This window comes from Salvelinus alpinus, chromosome 21, assembly GCF_045679555.1.
Source record: "Salvelinus alpinus chromosome 21, SLU_Salpinus.1, whole genome shotgun sequence".
NCBI lineage: Eukaryota > Metazoa > Chordata > Actinopteri > Salmoniformes > Salmonidae > Salvelinus > Salvelinus alpinus.
This window is the reverse complement of record NC_092106.1, coordinates 26,672,684-26,697,166: the sequence shown is the minus strand read 5'-3', so window position 1 is coordinate 26,697,166 and position 24,483 is coordinate 26,672,684. Positions and strand designations below refer to the sequence as shown.

General features: G+C 41.7%; 1 protein-coding gene across 1 annotated transcript in view; it reads right to left on the bottom strand.

Annotated features, from left to right (window-relative positions):
• Positions 1 to 13,252: 13,252 nt before the first annotated feature.
• The window catches only part of LOC139548142 (G protein-activated inward rectifier potassium channel 4-like), a 33,365-nt gene continuing 22,134 nt past the window's right edge, over positions 13,253 to 24,483 (bottom strand). Inside the window, exon 4 of the mRNA XM_071357574.1 lies at positions 13,253 to 15,183. Coding sequence (XP_071213675.1) covers positions 14,825 to 15,183 — 359 coding nt within the window. The 3' untranslated portion in view covers positions 13,253 to 14,824. The remainder of the gene's footprint in view (positions 15,184 to 24,483) is intronic.

Sequence of the window (24,483 nt, the reverse complement as noted above, 5' to 3'; positions counted from 1 at the left end):
ATGACAACAACATTTTGCCAAAGTATGCTGGCCCTTCAGGATAATAGTACGGTGAGTCAAAATACCAACAAAACAAACTCACAGGAGCTAAATAACAAACATAACAGTGGGGATAAGACTGTGGACTTGGCAAGGATCAGTGGAAGCTATCACTAACACAAATGCATTCCAGTAGCAAGGTGCTCATTACAATGACCGAAAGGGCTAAATATAGTCTTAATCCAATGCCGAAGGGTAGACAAACCAATCACAGTGCACAGCACAGTTAAAGATGCACTTATACGTACAACGTTTAATTATTACTACTAAAACATTACCTATCGACATTAAATCCAAGACGTTTATTTTTTCATATGTATATATATATTTTTGGGGGGGTATCTAAGGCGTTTCTGTCACTTAAATATGACTCTGTGAGAAGCGTTATTAAGTATGCTGCAGTGAGGCTGAGGAGAGAACTGACTGAGAACTATGGCTGCAGGCTGGAGGATGTCAGGGGAATCTGCGGAAAGGTCACAAGCATGTACTTTCTCTGTTTGAGACAAACAGCAATGGAGAAGAAACTCACGTTATAGAACAATAAAGTGTGGTTGAGACTGAGGCTTGCAAACTCTTTTGTTTAGTTGTATAGAGCAGTGACAATTGTGTAAGCAATTTGTCTTTCATCTTAGCTTTGTATGTGTAAGTACAATGCACTATACTATTGCTGACGATTTAAGGATGACTCATCCAGCGGGATCTTGCAGCATGCTTCTTTCTATACAAGAGTATTTACGCAAAGGCACAGGCAGTACACATACGCAGTCAATACAGTACATACGTACAGTAAATCTATAAATTGCAGAGGCTAAGGAAAAGGATGGTTTTGGTTGTTATGAATTTGTTCCTTGTCATCCGGCGCTTCCCTCATAATCCTAATGCAATTTACGGCTAAAGGTTCACAGCCAGAGGGGTCAGCCAGGGTTCACTCACTGAGGATTTCAATTGGATCACATGAGTAATCACTGACCTTTCACTAGAGTTTTTCCCCCTTGGCCACACTCATTTTTATCTATCTTCAATACCCTTTACCCTGGCCTGACTTAACCCACCAAATGTTCCAGAAGTCAATATACCCTGCAACTACAGTATGTAATAATGGTATGAAAATCCATTGAACATAAAGGGACAATTTTAGTCCTGGAATTGTCAGAGTCCGCGAACTGGTCCAGAATATCTGTAACCCAAAGCTAAGAAGAATAACGCAGCAGTATGGATATGTGCCCCAATACAGCGTTGTAAGTAGACAGGATATTCCGCTTAATAAAATAACTAATGGGGTGTTTTTTGCCTTATGCGGAATCTATCAAACTTAATGTTGCAGTTTAAATTAAATATATTCTATTTATGAGGGACAATAGGTGTCATTTTGTACAGGTGAGCAGAAAAATGTATACTGTTAAACTCCTGCAGTAGTGAGGAGTGTGAGTCAGTAGGAGGAAAAACTGTTTAGTCATCCAGTTATGCGTCATGACTGTAGTGAGAGTGAGGACAGTATACCGCTTGTGTTTTACACTGTGTTTTAGTGTGTAGGTGGAAGTGGGAAACACATAGTCAAGGTGAAGAACTCTAGTAAACAAATAATAGAGAAAAAAAATGTGGCTCAAATGTCATTTGGTCCCTACTGTTATTCAATACCAATAAGTAGCAAATTGCAAAGTAGGCAGTCCATATTCTTTTATAATTAAAACTGGCCATGAAAATGGTACCTCAGGGCATACCCACTGGGCACACACTGGTTGAATCAATGTTGTTTCCACGTCTTTTCAATTAAATTACGTTGAAGCAACATGGGAGATGTTGAATTGACATCTGTGCCTAGTTGGTATTTTGTCAGCCAGTTATTCAAGTGTTCTTTACAGATAGTTATTCACAACATTTTTGGACACAGTGGACATTATTCTACTGTAGAGGCCATACTACAGGTAGTTCTACTGACTCAGTCGTACTGTATACTGTGGTGGGAGTTTTGATGTTTCTGAATCAAATCTTAAATAGCCCAGAACCATTTGTCTGCCTTTTGAAGTCTGTTTATCAGATATGCCTGAACAAGGAGGCTGCATCCTAACTGGTTGTAGAGTTTTAATATTGGTATAGAAAACTGTCTCTGCGCAGAATCAAGCCCTGCAGAAGCTCAGAACTTTGTTACAACAAAGTATCTTTTGACGATAGAACTTCAAGACACAACTAACTGAGGCCTCTACTTGTAGCCATTGTTTGGGCCTATTGATTTACCATTGATGTAGGTTTTCTCACTTTGAACAGAACCCTCTCTCTAGAACATTGGTCGCCAGGATTAGGTACAGTATTTGTCTCTACCCTTTTAATAATTGCATAATGGTGCAAGTTAGACACATGTTCATTATAGTAATACTGAGAGGTGATGTAAGGCTCGCTACCTTGACTAGATCCTCCAGAGACGCACAGGACCTGTTGCATTTATTCACATAATAATATAGTCAGATTGATGAATGTAGTTAATTATTATATTCAATATAATTCTACACAACTACAAATGTACACAAATCAAAATGGGAAAGAAAGCAGCAGCTCCTGTTTTATTTACCATAGTTTTAATGCAAATCAAAAGTGTAGCTGAACTAGTCCATTGACTTCAAGCACATTAGGATGTTTAAAAAGTCTACTTTTCATTTTTTTGTTTTATCCTCATTTGAATGTTCCTTCACTAAAGATGTCCAAATCATTAGGGAGATGTAGTCATTTCTCCAATAACCATCTGGATGCCCTTTTCCTTAACTGCATGTTATGAGACTGAAAAGCTCCAAGACAGAAGGTACTATCAGATGGCTCTTTATTGTTTCCTGTCTAACGAACAAAAATTGTCAGCGAAAGGATCACTCAAACTCTGCAGACATAAACTACATACATTATGATTCAAAATGTAACTATTTGTGTTCAAGGCAAAATGGGACGCATTTCACTACCCATAAGCAGCCCTGACGCATAAAAGAGTCTCTCGCCTCTCTGGCCCCGAGGTGAAGTTAAAGGCCTGTCTGATGGAGAGATGATCACATAACACTGGTGTATGTGATCATCTCTCCATCAGATGCACCTCAACACTTGGAGGAGAACGCACAGGCTTTATTTCTCCCAAATCTTTTGCACAAATTTGTTTACATACCTGTTAGTAAGCATTTCTCCTTTGCCAAGATAATCAATGCACCTGACAGGTGTGGCATACCAAGTAGCTGATTAAACAGCATGATCATTACACAGGTGCACCTTGTGCTGGGGACAATAAAAGGCCACTAAAATACCCAATTTTGTCACACAACACAATGCCACAGATGTCTCAAGTTTTGAGGCAATTGGCATGCTGACTGCAGGAATGTTCATCAGAGCTGTTGCCAGATAATTTAATGTTCATTTCTCTACCATAAGCCACCTCCAACGTCGTTTTAGAGAATTTGGAAGTACGTCCAACCGGCCTCACAACCGCAGACCACTTGTGACCAGGCCAGCCCAGGATCTCCACATCTGGCTTCTTCACCTGTGGGATCATCTGAGACCAGCCACCCGGAGAAATTACTAAACTAAGGAGTATTTCTGTCTGTAAATAAAGCCCTTTTGTGGGGAAAAAGTTATTCTGATTGGCTTGGCCTGGCTCCGCAGTGGGTGGGCCTATGCTCTCCCAGGCCCACCCATGGCTGCGCCCCTGCCCAGTCATGTGAAATCCATTGATTAGGCCCTTATGAAATTATTTCAATTGACTGATTTCTTTATATGAACTGTAACTCAGTAAAATCATTGAAATTGTTGCATGTCGCGTTTATATTTTTGTTCAGTATAGTTCAGAGAAAAATAACACAAGACAGTATGTCTACTAATTCAAAATTAATACATTTACAGGTACAGGCTATCTCTAAAAGTGGAGTGTGTGTGTGTGTTCAGTAGTGCGTGGGTGTTGTTCAGTAGGGTCAGAGATAGAGTGGGCCCACTCCATTGTTTTGGAACAAATGCCAAGTGAATTCCTCCCACTTGCTTTTCCCTAAGTTAAAATATCTTGCTTAAACAGGATGTTCTGTTCTGGTTACTTTTATTTTTTTTATTTTTTTGGGGGGGGGGGGTAGATCAGCTTCACAGTTTTTGACAATTGCTTACACATGATTTCTGAAACTATGGCTCCTTTTCTCTAGACTCTACACACAAAACCCCAAAACACGCACACAACATGCAAAACGTCACACATCTCTTGCAAAACCAAACAATTCATTCAAAACTATTTTAACTCTTCTCAAAATTGTGTTTTTGCATCAAAACTCTACACACAAACAAACGCCAACTACACATGGATGTGACAAATCTAAAACACTACTATCTTGTGTCTTTTGCATGTGCAGTGGAGTCCATGGCAGTTGTCATAGCACTCACACGTACATGTATGTGCACAAATATATACAGTACGTATGCATATTCAGTATATATTTACACTATAAACAGAAATGCAAGGGGGGGAATAAAATGTATTTCTTTCTCAAAACATTGTATTTTCATCCAGATTTCGGGATGAACAGTAACAGACAAAACAAATTTTTATTTTTTTATTTTATTTCACCTTTATTTAACCAGGTAGGCTAGTTGAGAACAAGTTCTCATTTGCAACTGCGACCTGGCCAAGATAAAGCATAGCAGTGTGAACAGACAACACAGAGTTACACATGGAGTAAACAATAAACAAGTCAATAACATGGTAGAAAAAAAGAGAATCTATATACAATGTGTGCAAAAGGCATGAGGTAGGCAATAAATCGAATAATTACAATTTAGCAGATTAACACTGGAGTGATAAATCATCAGATGATCATGTGCAAGAAGAGATATTGGTACTGGTGTGCAAAAGAGCAGAAAAGTAAATAAATAAAAGCAGTATGGGGGGTGAGGTAGGTAAATTGGGTGGGTAGTTTACAGATGGACTATGTACAGCTGCAGCGATCGGTTAGCTGCTCGGATAGCAGATTTTTAAAGTTGTTGAGGGAGATAAAAGTCTCCAACTTCAGAGATTTTTGCAATTCGTTCCAGTCGCAGGCAGCAGAGAACTGGAAGGAAAGGCGTCCAAATGAGGTTTTAGCTTTAGGGATGATCAGTGAGATACACCTGCTGGAGCGCGTGCTGCGGGTGGGTGTAGCCATCGTGACCAGTGAACTGAGATAAGGCGGCACTTTACCTAGCATAGCCTTGTAGATGACCTGGAGCCAGTGGGTCTGACGACGAACATGTAGCGAGGGCCAGCCGACTAGGGCATACAGGTCGCAGTGGTGGGTCGTATAAGGTGCTTTAGTAACAAAACGAATGGCACTGTGATAAACTGCATCCAGTTTGCTGAGTAGAGTGTTGGAAGCTATTTTGTAGATGACATCGCCGAAGTCGAGGATCGGCAGGATAGTCAGTTTTACTAGGGTAAGTTTGGCGGCGTGAGTGAAGGAGGCTTTGTTGCGGAATAGAAAGCCGATTCTTGATTTGATTTTGGATTGGAGATGTTTGATATGAGTCTGGAAGGAGAGTTTGCAGTCTAGCCAGACACCTAGGTACTTATAGATGTCCACATATTCTAGGTCGGAACCGTCCAGGGTGGTGATGCTAGTCGGGCGTGCGGGTGCAGGCAGCGAACGGTTGAAAAGCATGCATTTGGTTTTACTAGCGTTTAAGAGCAGTTGGAGGCCACGGAAGGAGTGTTGTATGGCATTGAAGCTCGTTTGGAGGTTAGATAGCACAGTGTCCAAGGAAGGGCCGGAAGTATATAGAATGGTGTCGTCTGCGTAGAGGTGGATCAGGGAATCGCCCGCAGCAAGAGCAACATCATTGATGTATACAGAGAAAAGAGTCGGCCCGAGAATTGAACCCTGTGGTACCCCCATAGAGACTGCCAGAGGACCGGACAACATGCCCTCCGATTTGACACACTGAACTCTGTCTGCAAAGTAGTTGGTGAACCAGGCAAGGCAGTCATTAGAAAAACCGAGGCTACTGAGTCTGCCGATAAGAATATGGTGATTGACAGAGTCGAAAGCCTTGGCCAGGTCGATGAAGACGGCTGCACAGTAATGTCTTTTATCGATGGCGGTTATGATGTCGTTTAGTACCTTGAGCGTGGCTGAGGTGCATCCGTGACCGGCTCGGAAACCGGATTGCACAGCGGAGAAGGTACGGTGGGATTCGAGATGGTCAGTGATCTGTTTGTTGACTTGGCTTTCGAAGACCTTAGATAGGCAGGGCAGGATGGATATAGGTCTGTAACAGTTTGGGTCCAGGGTGTCTCCCCCTTTGAAGAGGGGGATGACCGCGGCAGCTTTCCAATCCTTGGGGATCTCAGATGATACGAAGGAGAGGTTGAACAGGCTGGTAATAGGGGGTGCGACAATGGCGGCGGACAGTTTCAGAAATAGGGGGTCCAGATTGTCAAGCCCAGCTGATTTGTATGGGTCCAGGTTTTCCAGCTCTTTCAGAACATCTGCTATCTGGATTTGGGTAAAGGAGAAGCTGGGGAGGCTTGGGCGAGTAGCAGCGGGGGGGGCGGGGCTGTTGGCCAAGGTTGGAGTCGCCAGGAAGAAGGCATGGCCAGCCATTGAGAAATGCTTGTTGAAGTCTTCGATTATCACGGATTTATCGGTGGTGACCGTGTTACCTAGCCTCAGTGCAGTGGGCAGCTGGGAGGAGGTGCTCTTGTTCTCCATGGACTTTACAGTATCCCAGAACTTTTTGGAGTTAGAGCTACAGGATGCGAATTTCTGCTTGAAAAAGCTGGCCTTTGCTTTCCTGACTGACTGCGTGTATTGGTTCCTGACTTCCCTGAACAGTTGCATATCGCGGGGGCTCTTATACAGTAGAATATAAACAAACAGGCTTGTTACTATAAAGAAAAAAAGAATTAGGGTGCATCCTGTCTCCTATTTATATACTGTATATATACACACATATCTTTTTAAAATATATTTTCCTTCATTATTTTGGCTACATGTTTGTTAATGGACATTGCACTTATATTCTTAATGAGCCTGCGTCATTGAAAGGTAAGAGAACCTGCATTGCCACGGGTGGCCCTGGTAAGAACAGTAGCCCTTTAGTCCAGGTAATGTATACTAACTGTACTGTATAGGTACATTCATCAGTCCTAGAGAGTTTTGCCTTTTTTCTACAGTGAGTGTGTCCACAATCACACACACACGCAGGCACACATGCTTGCATGCATGCATGCACGTACGCAGACCAGCTGGCTGGTGTGTTTACAGACATATTCAATCAATCCCTATCCCAAATTGCTGTCCCCACATGCTTCAAGAAGGCCACAATTGTTCCTGTTCCCAAGATAGCTAAGGTAACTGAACTAAATTACTATCGCCCCGTGGCACTCACTTCTGTCATCATGAAGTGCTTTGAGAGACTAGTCAAGGATCATATCACCTCCACCCTACCGGTTACCCTACACCCACTCCAATTTACTTACTACCCCAATAGGTCCACAGACGATGCAATCGCCATCACACTGCACACTGCCCTATCCCATCTGGACAAGAGGAATACCTATGTAAGAATGCTGTTCATTGACTACAGCTCAGCATTCAACACCATAGTACCCTTCAAACTCATCATTAAGCTTGAGACCCCGTGCCTCGACCCCGCCATGTGCAAATGGGTCCTGGACTTCCTGACGGGCCGCCCCCAGGTGGTGAAGGTAGGAAACAACATCTCCACTCCGCTGATCCTCAACACAAGGGTGCGTTCTCAGCCCTCTCCTGTACTCCCTGTTCACCCACGACTGCGTAGCCATGCACGTCTCCAACTCAATCATCAAGTTTACAGATGACACTACAGTGGTAGGCTTGATTACCAACAATGACGAGACAGCCTTCAGGGAGGATGTGAGGGCCCTCAGAGTGTGGTGTCAGGAAAATAACCTCTCACTCAATGTCAGCAAAACAAAAGAGATGATCGTGGATTTCAGGAAAAAGCAAAGGGAGCACCCCCCTATCCCCATCAACAGGACAGCAGTGGAGAAGGTGGACATTTTAATTCCTCTGTGTACATATCACCGACAAACTGAAATGGTCCACGCACACAGACAGTGTGGTGAAGAAGCCGCAACAGCCCCTCTTTGTCACGCCCTGACCTTAGTTCCTTGTTTATGTCTCTATTTTGGTTTGGTCAGGGCGTGAGTTGGGGTGGGCATTCTATGTTTTGTTCTATGTTTTGTATTTCTAGGTGTTTGGCCTGGTGTGGTTCTCAATCAGAGGCAGCTGTCTATCGTTGTCTCTGATTGAGAACCATACTTAGGTAGCCTCATTCCCACCTGTGCTTGGTGGGTAGTTGTTTTCTGTTTTGTGTGTCTGCACCAGCCAGAACTGTTTCGGCCGTTAGCTTTGTTATTTCAGTGTTCATTTAATAAATATGGACACGTACCACGCTGCACCTTGGTCCTCTTCTCCTTCTCCCAACGACGTTCGTTACACTCTTCAACCTCAGGAGGCTGAAAAAATGTGGCTTTTCACCGAAAACTCTCACTAACTTTTACAGGTGCACAATTGAGAGCATCCTGTCGGGCTGTATCACCGCTTGGAATGGCAACTGCACCGCCCACTACCGCAGGACTCTCCAGAGGGTGGTGCTGTCTGCACAACGCATCACCGAGGGCAAACTACCTGCCCTCCAGGACACCTACAACACCCGATGTCACAGGATAGCAAAAAAGATAATCAAGGACAATAACCACCCGAGCCACTACCTGTTCACCCTACTTCCATCCAGGAGGCGAGGTCAGTACAGGTGCATCAGAGCTGGGACAGAGAGATTGAAAAACAGCTTCTATCTCAAGGCCATCAGATTGTTAAACAGCCACCACTAGCACAGAGAAGCGGCTGCCTACCTACAGACTTGATATCATTGGCCACTTTAATACATGGAACACTAGTCACTTTAATAATGCCACTTTAAGAATGGTTACATATCTCACATTACTCATCTCATATGTATATACTGTATCCTTCACTATCTATTGCATTTTAGCTGCTCTGTCACTGCTCATCCATATATTTTATACTTATATATTCTCATCCCATTCCTTTACTAGATTGTGTGTATTAGCTTTTGTTGTGGAATGTGTTAGATATTAGGTTTTGTTGTGGAATTGTTAGATATTGCCCGTTAGATACTGCTGCACTGTCGGATCTAGAAGCATAAGCATTTCGCTACACTCATAATAACATCTGCCAACCATGTGTATGTGACCAATACAATTTGATTTGACGAGCACTCATGAAGTTTCAGGACTTTTTGGGGAGTAAAAATGATTAACCTTAACCTTAACCCCAAACCCCTAAACCTAACCCTAACCCTAACTCCTAACCTTAACCCCAAACCCTAAAAAATGATTGTTTTCCGACCTTGCCAGGACATTCTGAAAATGTAGGAAAACATGCACACACACACACGCAAACACACACACACACAGTTTCATATAAATAGTAATTAATAATTTCATGAAACCTTTGTTTCTGTCATCATTTCAGGTTATTTATAGTCATATTGGAGCCAGTAGATATTTGAAGTTCAAGGTTCTGATTTAAAAACCTCAATCCATGTACAGCCTTGGCAATGAACTGGTGCGTATTTCTATGGCACCCAAGTCTCAACCACAACTGCAGCCTAGAGCCTAGAGGTTAGAGTGTTGGACTTGTAACCGAAAGGTTGCAAAATCGAATCCCAGAGCTGACAAGGTAAAAATCTGTCTTTCTACCCCTGAACAAGGCACTTAACCCACTGTTCCTAGGCTGTCATTGATAATAAGAATTTGTTCTTAACTGATTTGCCTAGTTAAATAACAGTAAAAAAGACTAGGGTCTATTCAATCTGATCCGCATAGCGTTTTTTTTGGCGGTGTCTGAGGTGGAACTGCGTAACAGCTGTAAAATCCACAAGAGGCTCCTGTCATTAAACTTAGTGGAAATTGCCATTGGAAATTGCCATTGAGTTGCGTTATGAGAAATCCCATGCAGCCTTCTTTCCAAGTTTGAACACTGGAATTTGAGATGTAATCTACACCTCCAGTATAATGATAGAAACCCTCATTATTATCATTATTGTTCTATGTAGCCTACACTTTCTCCTTCTGAACATCTAACACCAGTGGGGCGGATGTTGCTTCATGACAATGATTGCAATAGCTCACCAATTTGACGGCTCCGACGTGCCCAAAAATTCTCTATGCGGATATTTGCTATTGTTGGTAGCTTGATCTGATTGTGCTAGCCTTTGCTTTGAACCCAAGCAGAAATGTGATTATGGCAGTGACTTTTGTGGCGGGTTATTTCTCTGTTCCCGGTTAATAGCTGTGACATCTTCATAATCGTTTGGCAGGCTGTTTCAGGGGGAACCACATCCAAATGAATCTCCTTACGAATCTCCTAATACACTGAGGAAGCTGACTCAGAGATGGTGTTTTGCTGCTGGGTGGTGAGTATAGCTATTTCTGTTACCAGGGATTCTTACTCATAAATCATTTGGATAGGCAACAGTGAATAAGCTGGGAATCATACAGCCAGGATTTGGCTCCTTTCCCTGGTAACCTATGACATTATGTTTTTGGTCAATACCGATGAGCACAGGAAAACTGTATCACCCACACAGTTCTTGGTAGTCATCCAAGGAATTGTGGTTCAATACACGCTGTATGTACAGTACAGATGGTGCTAAATTCATACATAGCCTTGGATCTCTATTTCTTTTTTGTATCATTATTCCCTACCAGCTGCCTGTGCTGAGCAGTGTGTTTGTGCCCAGAGCTTCTGTGCAAGAGGAGATTGTTCCACACCAATGTGGTGTGCCAAATGGCTCCTTAAGTCTGTTTATCATGATTCGATGCACCTCTAATCCAGTTGTCAGGTAGCATGTGTAAAACTGTTTTGCAGAGCCTTGGGTGAAACCAGGTCTTGCTCAAGCTGAACCTTCATTTCCACTACAGTACTTGCAAAAGTTTTCATCCCCCTTGGTGTTTACCCAATTTTATCGCATTACAACCTGTAATTTAAATGGATTTTTATTTAGATTTCATGTAATGGACATACACAAAATAATCCAAATTGGTGAAGTGAAATGAAAAACATTACTTGTTTCAAAAAATTCTAAAAAATTAAAAAGTATAAAGTGGTGCGTGCATATGTATTCACCCCCTTGCTATGAAGCCCCTAAATAAGATCTGGTGCAACCAATTACCTTCAGAAGTCACATAATTAGTTAGTCACACAAGTGGACTGTATTTAAGTGTCACATGATCTCAGTATATATACACCTGTTCTGAAAGGCCCCAGAGTCTGCAACACCACTAAGCAAAGGGTACCACCAAGCAAGTGGCACCATGAAGACCAAGGAGCTCTCCAAACAGGTCAGGGACAAAGTTGTGAAGAAGTATAGATCAGGGGTGAGTTATAAAAAAAATATCCGAAAAACCCACCGAACACCATTAAATCCATTAAAAAAAATGGAAAGAATATGCCACCACAACAAACCTGCCAAGAGAGAGCCGCCCAACAAAACTCACAGACCAGGCAAAGAGGGCATTAATCAGAGAGGCAACAAAGAGACCAAAGATAACTGCAAAGCTCCACAGTGGAGAATGGAGTATCTGTCCATAGGACCACTTTAAGCCGTACATTCCACAGAGCTGGGCTTTACGGAAGAGTGGCCAGAAAAAAAGCCATTGCTTAAAGAAAAAAATAAGCAAACACATTTGGTGTTCGCAAAAAGGCATGTACGAGACTCCCCAAATATATGGAAGAAGGTACTCTGGTCAGATGAGACTAAAATGTAGCTTTTTAGCCATTAAGGAAAATGCTATGTCTGGCACAAACTCAACACCTCTGATCACCCCGAGAATACCATCCCTGTGGGGATGTTTTTCATCGGCAAGGCCTGGGAAACTGGTCAGAATTGAAGGAATGATGGATGGCGCTAAATACAGGGCAATTCTTGAGGGAAACCTGTTTCAGTCTTTCAGAGATTTGAGACTGGGACGGAGGTTCACCTTCCAGCAGGACAATGACCCTAAGCCTACTGCTAAAGCAACACTTGAGTGGTTTAATAGGAAACATTTAAATGTCTTGGAATGGCCTAGTCAAAGCCCAGACCTCAATCCAATTGAGAATCTGTGGTATGACTTAAAGATTGCTGTACACCAGCGGAACCCATCCAACTTGAAGGAGCTGGAGCAGTTTTGCCTTGAAGAATGGGCAAAAATCCCAGTGGCTAGATGTGCCAAGCTTATAGAGACATACCCCAAGAGACTTGCAGCTGTAATAAGGTGGTTCTATAAAGGATTGGCTTTGTGAATAGTTATGCACGTTCAAGTTTTCAGTTTTTTTGTCTTATTTCTTGTTTGTTTCACAATAAAAAAATATTTTTAATCTTCAAAGTGGTAGGAATGTTGTGTAAATCAAATGATACAAATCCCCCCCCAAAATAAATTTTAATTCCAGGTTGTAAGGCAACAAATAGGAAAAATGCCAAGGGGGTGAATACTTTCGCAAGCCACTGAAGCTCTCTCTCTCTGTGAGGGGAATAACTCCTAACCACACATACTTACACTTGACTAAATTAAAACATCTCTTGGGTAGGGGGCAGCATTCGGAATTTTGGATGAAAAGCATGCCCAAATTAAACTGCCTGCTACTCGAGCCCAGAAGATATGATATGCATATAACTGGTAGATTTGGATAGAAAACACTCTAAAGTTTCCAAAACTGTTAAAAATAGTGTCTGTGAGTATAACAGAACTGATTTGGCAGGCAAAAACCTGAGAAAAATCCATTCAGGAAGTATATATTTTTTGGTTTAGTAGTTTTCTATTCAATGCCATTACAGTATCCATTGACTTAGGACACAAATTGCAGTTCCTATGTCTTCCACTAGATGTCAACAGTCTTTAGAAATAGTTTCAGGCTTGTATTCTGAAAAATGAGGGAATAAGAGCAGTCTGAATGAGTGGACCCTGCCGTGTCACAGAGATTTTTCATGCGCGCGACCAGAGAGAGTGCCTTTCTTGTTGACCTTTTATATTGACGACGCTAGCGTCCCACATACCTTAGAGAGGTTTTAACACACTAACAAACGCACACACACGTGTGCGCGGACAGAGATACCCACTCAAACATGCACACAAGCATGCAAACACACACACACGGTTCTCTAACAGAAACATACTGTAATGTGCTTTTGGCCATATTAGGTTTATTCCCATGAGAACACACAGAAAACAGATGACATTCCAGATATGGGAGCAGTTTTTTTTCTCTAATGATAAATGATCTTTATGTAAATGGCATAAATATGATGCTACAATGTCACAGTGAAATAAAATACATTGATGGGACAAGTGTCCAGAAAAATGCAAATAAATGTTATAGAAGGGGGGGAATGGTTAACGTTTAAGAGATTTGTCATTTTAGCTATCATCAACGTATTGGTTGTCAATATCTGTAGAAAATGTTAATTGCAATTTGCATGCCTAGAAAATACCCTGTATTATTAGCAGTGTATTAAACTTGCTATGTCGAGGGGACAGTTCATTATCATGCAAGCTCTGTCACAAACATCCTCAAAATACAACTGTAGAAAATGTGACAGGCTCATACACTCTCTCAAGCAGAGACAACAGGAGCTAGCTGAGTCCAGACCAGGACTATGGGTAGAATAAAACTGAATCTGGACATCTGCAAAATTTGTGTTCTCGAATAATAGTTTCATTGTTTTTTGATATAAAGAGAACTAACTAAAGGTTAAAGAAGAGGAATAGCACTAATAGCTTGTATTATGTCACAGTGCAGGGAAGAAACACGCATGAGCGTAGACATCATTATAAACTTGCTTGTATCATCAGAAGCCTATACACAACACCATGCACTAAAATATGCACCAGTCATGGGCAGGAGGGGGGACAGGGATGGAGGAAAGGGGGGCATATCAGGGTCACAGGACTTGTGCTTATGTATCATGAGTATCAAAATGAGGTACTGCACGTTGCTCTGGTTCCAATACTGAGGAACTCTGGGCCCTGTGTTTTGTTTTTCTAGTATATTCCTCACACGTAATGCGATTAAGCATGACAGTGGAAACGCAAGGGTGATTGGACAAAATGCGAAACGAAGATGATTGTACCCAATACAAAGAGACAAAGCTTGATCTATGAGCTGAACTGAGCTTAGCTCCACATCCTGCCTACAGGAATGAAGGAGGGTTAAAGCGCGGCTGCGTACATATTGCCTTCAATTAAGAGTTTCCATAGTGGAGTAATAACAAAGCGTGATGGGATTGAAGATAATGATCTGGTCCGCACATATTCTGTCATTGTGTTAGGAGCAGCAGGGAGCAACGTGGGGAGATATTAGCCAACAGATGGAATCAATACTCGATCAGCAGAATCAACAACCTCTAAAATGAGGTTATTGGATCATTTGTAAGATGTGATATTCATTCATCATGGCTACCTGTTCCACTTCAGGTTACAGTATATCACTTGAGCTATTAATAGTGTAATGGAAATATGTGGTCGCCTCAAATATATAAAGACAATACGACCAATCTGGAGTAAGTGTGTGTGTCTGTGTTTGTGTGTATTTGTGTCTACAAAACAAATATATACTAAAGATTGACACTCTAGAGAAGTATTGCATGGGGAGGGGGATCTTTGATCTCCAAGCAATGTAATGGAACAAGCTGGCCATTGACTAAATTAAGCATAGTCTTTAGTAACTTTGTCTCTGGTTTGGCTTATCTGAAGTAGTCAGTCCAGTCCGGGCTGGTCTTTCAGAGCTGCAGCTGAGCCGTTGATCTCCACCCTCTCCCCCTCCTCCCCCTTGTCCACCTCTTTGGAGAGAGGGTTGTGGGTGGACATGGGCTCCAGGGTGTAGGGTTTGGGGAGCTCGGGCGTCAGCAGAGAGAGCGTGGGGAGCAGCTGGCCCTCTCGTAGCGTAGCGGCTAGCTCTTTAGCGCTGCACGACGGTGTGTTGGTCTCGTAGATGTCGTGGAAGCTGTTGTAGTCCACCTCGTAGAAGCCCTTCTCCAGAGACAGGACTGGGGTGAAACGCCAGCCCCACAACACCTCTTTGTCCAGATAAGAGCTCCGGGCCTGGCAGGTCATCCCTGTACGCACACACACACACACACACACACACACACACACACACACACACACACACACACACACACACACACACACACACACACACACACACACACACACACACACACACACACACACACACACACACACACACACATAAAATGAGAGCCAGAAGGAGGGAGAAATAGTAAATTATTCACAAAGAAGGCTCAACTCCAGAGTCAATAACGGTCTGAGGTCAGAGAGAATAAGGTACGAGGAGCATCAGGAGTGAGAGGTCCAAGAAGATGTATTCCACCTGGGATTCTCTGTGTGTCTACACCAATGTCCATGCCTCTGGATCCTCTGTCTCATAACCTGATATGAATCCAAAGTATTATAAATTAGATGTCACTAACCATACAGCCCTCGCTGTAGTGTCCAACATAATACATGGGGAATATCTATCCACATTGAGTATGTAGACTATACTGCTCTAGCAAGCAAAAGGGCAGTAACTGCACATTTGGTCAAAAATGTGTTAATGACATTTAATACCTGCTTTATCATGTGAACACACAGTATATCCTGCCTCCATTGTTTTGTGTTATGGAGAAAATGGGAGGTCATGTTTGCAGTAGCTGCAAAAAAGTTACAGTGAAAGCAAGGAAAAAAACAGTAACTGCCATCACTTACCTCAGTAAATAACTTTTAGCTTTGGGCTGCAGTGTCTACGGTTTACCTTGGTATTATTGATTGTTCTTTGCTAATACAAGTATCAAACTATATGAAACTGACAACCACATATAAATAAATCTATGAACACAAGTTTGTGCAATAATAAATGATCATGGAAACGTATTCCAGTAGGTGTACAAAGCAAGAAGGCAGGAACTGCCGTTTAGGGTCAAAGGTCATGTCAGAGGTCACGGTCAATATGAATAAAACATAACCTGTTAGTAAGACAACAAATAACCACATATACAGTGATCTACCTACAACTAATTTGGTTTGACAATAAAAACCCTTTAATGCCATTCTTCTCAGTTCCAGTCAATTACCTGCTCTTTTGCTTGCTAGGGCAGAATACTGGAGGGTCCTCATTGTAATTGACAGCACACAGCGTCCTTGATACACAATCAATTGATCTGCGAAGCCAACTGCTTCTTTAGGTAACTGGCATAGGAAAAAAAAGTATTGGTGAATCACTGAATAAACATCTCTTGGTCTGTTGGGGAAAACAAAGACCCACCTATCTGCTGTGATCTAGAGCTAAATACCAGCATCTACAGCAGCCTGCTACTCTCCTGCTGTGATTACATCAGGGCATAGTAAATCCATGACTCTGGGTGGGAAGAAGACACAAACACTATCTATTATATGGGAAGAGAGAGAAAGATGTGGTATGATCCTGTTGACTCAGCTTGGTCTCATAGTCTAGACGTAACATAGTAAACATAAACCGGGATACCGAATGAGTACAAATCTGGGACACCAAATTAGTATGATATGTTACGTTTGGTATGGTTACATAAGACAGATGGCTACTTAAGACTTAAAAGCAGGGTGGTTGGTCGGGGTGGATGGGTGGGCGTACTACACAAATGTCTAGCATCTCAAAGGTTGCTAACGTTAGCAACCTAGCCACCTAGCTAGAATTCTTAACATAACGTATATTTTGCAAAATCATAACATATTGCACGTTTAGTAAATTCATAACATATTATACGTTTAGTAAATTCGTAACATATTATACGTTTAGTAAATTCGTAACATATTATATGTTTAGTAAATTCGTAACATATAATACGAATTGTGAAATAGCATATGAAATGGGTGATGGACAGCCACAAATTAATACATACCACCCAAAAGTAACATATCATACTAAATGGATATCTGGGATTTACAGACAGAATAATACGAAATACTCTGAGACCTGGTTGGTTGACTGTAACCAGTGTTTGTTCATGTTTCAAATTAAGCAATAAATCCACTTTATAATGTACAATAGATGTTTTCTATACAATTCCAACATCTAGGTTAACATATGAATTACATGTGGGCTCAGTGTATATTATGCAAATGTTTTCAGGCTACACAAGAAACCTACAGTATATGTGGTTAGATGATCATAGAAATGTTACATTTTGTTACATAATACAAAACAAGATTCTATATTTAACACATTCATGAATCAGTTAGTCATTCTGTTTTAAGTTTGACACGCTCTTCTTTGAAATCACACAGTGAGCAAGAGGGATATTGGAGAAGAATGTTCAGTAAACAGACAAAATGTATTTATCTCTCTCCCTACCATCCGTCCCTATCATTATACATAGGACTAAGTTTATTGTCTCATTTAAAGGGATGCATACCCAAGGGCATCTTTATATAGATTTCAGCGTTTACACAACAACAAAAATGTCAGAAAATTGAATAAAACAGGAATATTTGGTCTATAAATAAGGTGAAACTTTCTCATCCCCCAACTCTTCCGAGAACATTAAAAACAACAGCAGTGCATATAGGCAACAAGAAACACTGCAGGAAGTTATTTTATGACTAGTGTCTTTGGGCGTAGTAACTCCAAAAGCTACTAAAACACAAAAAGTAAACCAGTGCTTATACAGTGGCTTGCGAAAGTATTCACCCCCTTGGCATCTTTCCTATTTTGTTGTCTTACAACCTGGAATTAAAATGGATTTTGGGGAGGGTTGTATCATTTGATTTACACAACATGCCTACCACTTTGAAGATGCAAAATATTTTTTATTGTGAAACAAACAAGAAATAAGACAAAAAACTGAAAACTTGAGCGTGCATAACTATTTGCCCATTCTTCAAGGCAAAACTGCTCCAGCTCCTTCAAGTTGGATGGGTTCTGCTGGTGTACAGCAGTCTTTAAGTCGATACCACAGATTCTCAATTGGATTGAGGTCTGGGCTTTGACTAGGCCATTCCAAGACATTTAAATGTTTCCCCTTAAACCACTCAAGTGTTGCTTTAGCAGTATGCTTAGGGTCATTGTCCTGCTGGAAGGTGAACCTCCGTCCCAGTCTCAAACCTCTGGAAGACTGAAACAGGTTTCCCTCAAGAATTGCCCTGTATTTAGCACCATCAATCATTCCTTCAATTCTGACCAGTTTCCCAGTCCCTGCAGATGAAAAACATCCCCACAGCATGATGCTGCCACCACCATGCTTCACTGTGGGGGAGAGTATTCTCGGGGTGATGAGAGGTGTTGGGTTTGCGCCAGACATAGCGTTTTCCTTGATGGCCAAAAATCTCCATTTTAGTCTCATCTGACCAGAGTACCTTCTTCCATATGTTTGGGGATTCTCGCACATGCCTTTTGGCGAACACCAAATGTGTTTGCTTATTTCTTTCTTTAAGCAATTAATTTTTTTTCTTTTTTTTTTTCCTGGCCCCTCTTCCGTAAAGCCCAGCTCTGTGGAGTGTACGGCTTAAAGTGGTCCTATGAACAGATACTCAAATCTCCGCTGTGGAGCTTTGCACCTCGTTCAGGGTTATCTTTGGTCTCTTTGTTGCCTCTCTGATTAATTCCCTCCATGCCTGGTCTGTGAATTTTGGTGGGCGGCACTCTCTTGGCAAGTTTGTTTTGGTGCTATATTCTTTCCACTTTTTAATAATAGATTTAATGGTGTTCGGTGGGATGTTCAGACTTTCTGACTTTTTTTTATAAGCCAACCTTGATCTGTACTTCTCCACATCTTTGTCCCTGACCTGTTTGGAGGGCTCCGTGATCTTCATGGTGCCACTTGCTTGGTGGTACCCCTTGCTTAGTGGTGTTGCAGACTCTGGGGCCTTTCAGAACAGGTGTATATATACTGAGATCATGTGACAGATCATGTGACACTTAGATTGCACACAGGTGAACTTTATTTAACTAATTATGTTTCTTCTGAAGGTAATTGGTTGCACCATATCTTATTTAGGGTTTTCGTAGCAAAGGGGGTGAATATGTATGCATGCACCACTTTTCAGTTTTTAATTTTTTTTTAATTTTTTGAAAGAAATTGTTTTTTCAATTTCACTTCACCAATTTGGATTATTTTGTGTATGTCCATTACATGAAATCCAAATAAAATCCATTTAAATTACAGGTTGTAATGCAACAAAATAGGAAAAACGCAAAGGGGGAAGAAAACTTTTGCAAGGCTCTGTCGCATGTTGTTCACCACAATTTCTCTACAGCTCTTCTCAAAGTTGGGATTGGAATAATCCATGGGCTATAACACTACGCCACGGTGGTCTCTACCCACCCCCCCCCTCCATCCCCATCCACAGTCACTTCTCAAGAGGCATGTGTGGGAGAGGGATGTCATCTCTCTGCATCATTCATTTAGCATCCAGCAGCAGCACAACGGAGCCTATTTACTCACATACTGGACCTGGATCCCTCTTAATTCTGAGAGTCAATAGAACACTGGAACGTGTTTCTGGCCCCTTAAGAACACTAGCCAGCACCTCAACATCAGGGTTCCCTGGCTATTTCTGTCTAGAGAGCTGTGTGTGTGCTGCCTGACAGTGAGTTCAGCTGACACAATGGAACGCTCGTACGCATGTGCGCATGCCCGCACACACACCACTAGGTAACACAGTTTCTCTGGACCCCCGCAAAGTCTATTAATGCCAAAGAATACAGTCCCTCCATCCTCAAAACCCTAGCTTAGAAGGGATTGTTTCATTATGCAGTGTACTATCTATATCTATATATCGTAATTAGTTGCTATTTATAAACTTTTTATAAAAATTACACATCAAATAGCCTAACAATGTGGAAAAAAGTAGTCGGCTTGAGGATAAATTCAGCCACTATTTATTGTTGAACTCAGTGAGTTTTGTCTGGCTTATAGCCTACACCAGTGGTTCCCAAACGTTTTATAGTCCCGTTCCCCTTCAAACAATCAACCTCCAGCTGCATACCCCCTCTAGCACCAGGGTCAGCGCACTCTCAAATATTGTTTTTTGCCATCATTGTAAGCCCGCCACACACACAATATACGATACATTTATTAAACATAAGAATGAGTGTGAGTTTTTGTCACAACACGGCTCATGGGAAGTGACAAAGAGCTCTTATAGGACCAGGGCACAAATAATAATATAATAATAATCAATAATTCTGCTCTTTATTTAACCATCTTACATATAAAACCTTATTTGTTCATCGAAAATTGTGAATAACTCACGACAGATTAATGAGAAGGGTGTGTTTGAAAGGATGCACATAACTCGGCAATGTTGGGTTGATTTGGACTCAGTCTTAAATATTTTTTACACACAGTCTGTACCTGTGTTTAGTTTTCATGCTAACGATGGCCAAGAATCCACTCTCACATCCCAGAGTTGCCTCTTCACTGTTGATGTTGAAACTGGTGTTTTGCAGGTACTATTTAATGAAGCTGCCAGTTGAGGACTTGAGGCGTCTGTTTCTCAAACTAGACACTCTAATGTACTTTTCCTCTTGCTCAGTTGTGCACCGGGGCCTCCCACTCCTCTTTCTATTCTGGTTAGAGCCAGTTTACGCTGTTCTGTGAAGGTTATACGAGATCTTCAGTTTCTTGGCAATTTCTCACATGGAATAGCCTTCATTTCTCAGAACAAGAATAGATTGACGAGTTTCAGAAGAAAGTTATTTGTTTCTGGCCCTTTTGAGCCTGTAATCAAACCCACAAATGCTGATGCTCCAGATACTCAACTAGTCTAAAGAAGGCCAGTTTAATTGCTTCTTTAATCGAGACAACAGTTTTCAGATGTGCTAACATAACTGCAAAAGGGTTTTCTAATGATCAATTAGCCTTTTAAAAGAATAAACTTGGATTAGCTAACACAACGTGCCAGTGGAACACAGGAGTGACAGTTGCTGATGATGGGCCTCTGTATTCCTATGTAGATATTCCATTAAAAATCTGCCGTTTCCAGCTACAATAGTCATTTACAACATTAACAATGTCTACACTGTATTTCTGATCAATTTGATGTTATTTTAATGGACAAAAAAATAGTTTTCTTTCAAAAACAAGCACATTTCTAAGTGACCCCAAACTTTTGAACGGTAGTGTAGGTACTTGGTTGCAAAGGGTATCAGTGTCTTGTCAAGGCAGGATACTCTGAGTGCAACCCAATCCAGAAATCTGGCAGTGGCTTCTGATTAAGTTACATTTCAAAGAACCGCTTGTTGCAATTTCGATGAGGCTCTCTTATTCAGATATTGGTGTGCTGGAGGCAGGGCATGAAAGGGATAACACATTCAGTTGTTTGTGTCATCTGTTTCGGGAAAGTACCTGCGTAATTGCGTACTCAACTCACTCAGGTGCTTCGCTATATCACATCTGACATTGTTCGTAAGCTTAAGTTCATTCCAACTTCTTAAATCATAGCCTTAATTTTGTCCTGCACATTGAATATAGTTGCAGAGAGTCCCTGTAATTCTAGATTCAGATCATTCAGGCGAGAAAAAACATCACCCAGATAGGCCAGTCGTGTGAGAAACTCGTCATCATGCAAGCGGTCAGACAAGTGAAAATGATGGTCAGTAAAGAAAACTTTAAGCTCGTCTCTCAATTCAAAGAAACGTGTCAATACTTTGTCCCTTGATAACCAGCGCACTTATGTATGTTGTAAAAGAGTTACATGGTCGCTGCCCATGTCATTACATAGCGCAGAAAATACACAAGAGTTCAGGGACCTTGCTTTAACAAAGTTAACCATTTTCACTGTAATGTCCAAAACGTCTTTCAAGTTATCAGGCATTCCCTTGGCTGCAAGAGCCTCTCGGTGGATGCTGCAGTGTACCTAAGTGGCGTCCGGCGCAACTGCTTGCATGTGTGTTACCACTTCACTATGTCTCCCTGTCATAGCTTTTGCGCCATCAGTACAGATACCAACACATCTTGACCACCAAAGTCCATTTGATGTCACAAGACAGTTCAGTACTTTCAAATTATCCTCTCCTGTTGTCCTGGTTTCCAGTGGTTTGCAGAAGAGGATGTCTTCCTTATTTGACCCCCCATAAACGTAACGGACATATACCAGGAGCTGTGCCAGGCCCGACACGTCTGTTGACTCATCCAGCTGTAACGCATAGAATTCACTGGCTTGTATGCGTAGCAGTAATTGTTTCAAAACATCTACTGCCATGTCACTGATGCATTGTGAAACAATGTTGTTTAATGAAGTCATTGTCTGTATAGTTTTTTGGGCCTTTTCTTCCAGGATTGTCCCAGCCATATCCGTGGCAGCAGGAAGAATTAAGTCCTCCACAATAGTATGGGGCTTGCCTGTCCTAGCCACTCAGTAGCTCACCATATAAGACGCTTCTAGCCCCTTCTTATTAATGGTATCTGCTGCTTTTATACATGTCTTACTACTCAAAAGTCATTTCAATTCTCGCTCAAAAACCTCCTGTGGCTTATTTTTCAAATTGGCATGTTTTGTTTCTAAATGTCTGCGCAATGGTGAAGGTTTCATTGAGTTGTGAGATAGTACTTTTGCACATATAACACACTGGGGTTGAGTGAATGGCACTACTCCCAATATAAGTGAACCCCAAATCAATGTAGTTCTCATCATATTTGCGCCTCTTCGATGGTCCAACGTCCCTGTCTGTTGTACGGTGCTTTCCCAGATAAGGGGGCAGTAGCTCTTCGGCTGCATCAGATTCACAAATCTCAGTGTCCATGCTAGCTGGGCTAACAACAAATGTACAATTACTGATACTAGCATTGGATGTGCTCGTTGAAGCAGTACAACTTGTGTCGTCGACAAGTGCAGGTGTAGTACTGCTGGTAGTAGCAATACTACCAGTAGAGCTGGTATGTGTCTCTACGGACGCGGGCTTTACTTTTTTAAAACAATTAATCAAATTTTGAGGAAACGGAATAAGCAGCAGCTACGTTTGGCTACATACGGACCGTTAGTGGAATTCCTGCGAGGGAGTAACGGTTGATGCGATTGGATGTTCATTATTTGACTAGGCTACCTGTATTTGACATTGTGTTGTTATCTCGCTGAACACTAGATGGTTGATTTTTTTTGGGGGGGGCAGTGAAACGAGGCCAGTCAGGCGAGAAATAAACCTCACCCAAATGTATAGCCCCATTGGAAAATATAAATTGACTGTTTGAAAATGTGAAGATTTAAAAACAAAAATGTAACGCATACCCCAGTTTGGGAATACCTAGCCTACACAAATGGACTGCAATAGTCAAGGCAAATTAAATTAAATCAAATTAAATTCTACTTGAGAGACTCCCCTGGTCTCCTGATGTCCTGCTTTCTTTGTGTGAAAATGTTTTGAATGACTGTTGATATTGCAACCACACAATTCAAATGCCGGTTCACCAGTATGAACGAAATCACAAACCGCTTTTTTTGTTAAATATCTGCTAAATATGATAATCTGTTTGCATCTGCTAATTTATCGGCTGTCAAGTCTTCCTATACAGTTAATCTCTTTCCGTAACATGTTGAGACCAGCAATTAATTTGAATGTGACGCTCAATTAAAGATGTTGTAGAACTGCTGTATTTGAAGCTCTCTTCTGCCCAGTTTCCCTGATGTTGCTACGGCAGTCAAGCTGTTTTTATCATTTCTGTAACTTCTGTGGAGAGATTGTTTTCTAAACTTAAACTCGTAAAGAACTACCTAAGAATCATTAGGCTCTTGGTCTGATATGCACTTTTGAACACCTGAGTAAGCGCCACTCATTGCACTGGAGCTGTCCTAGCCTTAGCCAATGGCATTTGTCCACCGACAGAGGTTGTTGCCCCCCCCCCCCCCCCCCCAACTTGCGGGGGTGTCCGGAACGCCAATGACACACACACACACACACACACACACACACACACACACACACACACACACACACACACACACACACACACACACACACACACACACACACACACACACACACACACACACACACACACACAGGATGACTGCTGGTAACACAATGCAGGCTGTATGGGGACACAGAACACCTTGTTTTCTCTTGTGCATTGCAATACTTGCTGACATGTGTTTTCTGTTCAGTTTGTCAGGGAGGATTAAAATGGTTATTAGCTTAGCTTGGCTTGAATTTTAAATGTAGAGGGTCTCATAAGATGTTCATTTGTGATATTGCATTTGAAGCAGGTTCTAATAAATAGTGTATGGACATTTTAATAATATATGTGCTGTGAGAATGATAATCAGAGTATCGTACAAGACTATTTGATGTATTCGCTTTATATCTGTTACTGTTGCAATGACAAAGACATTGACATAATGTTCTTTGACATTAATTCATGTTTTCGAATTATCTGAAATGC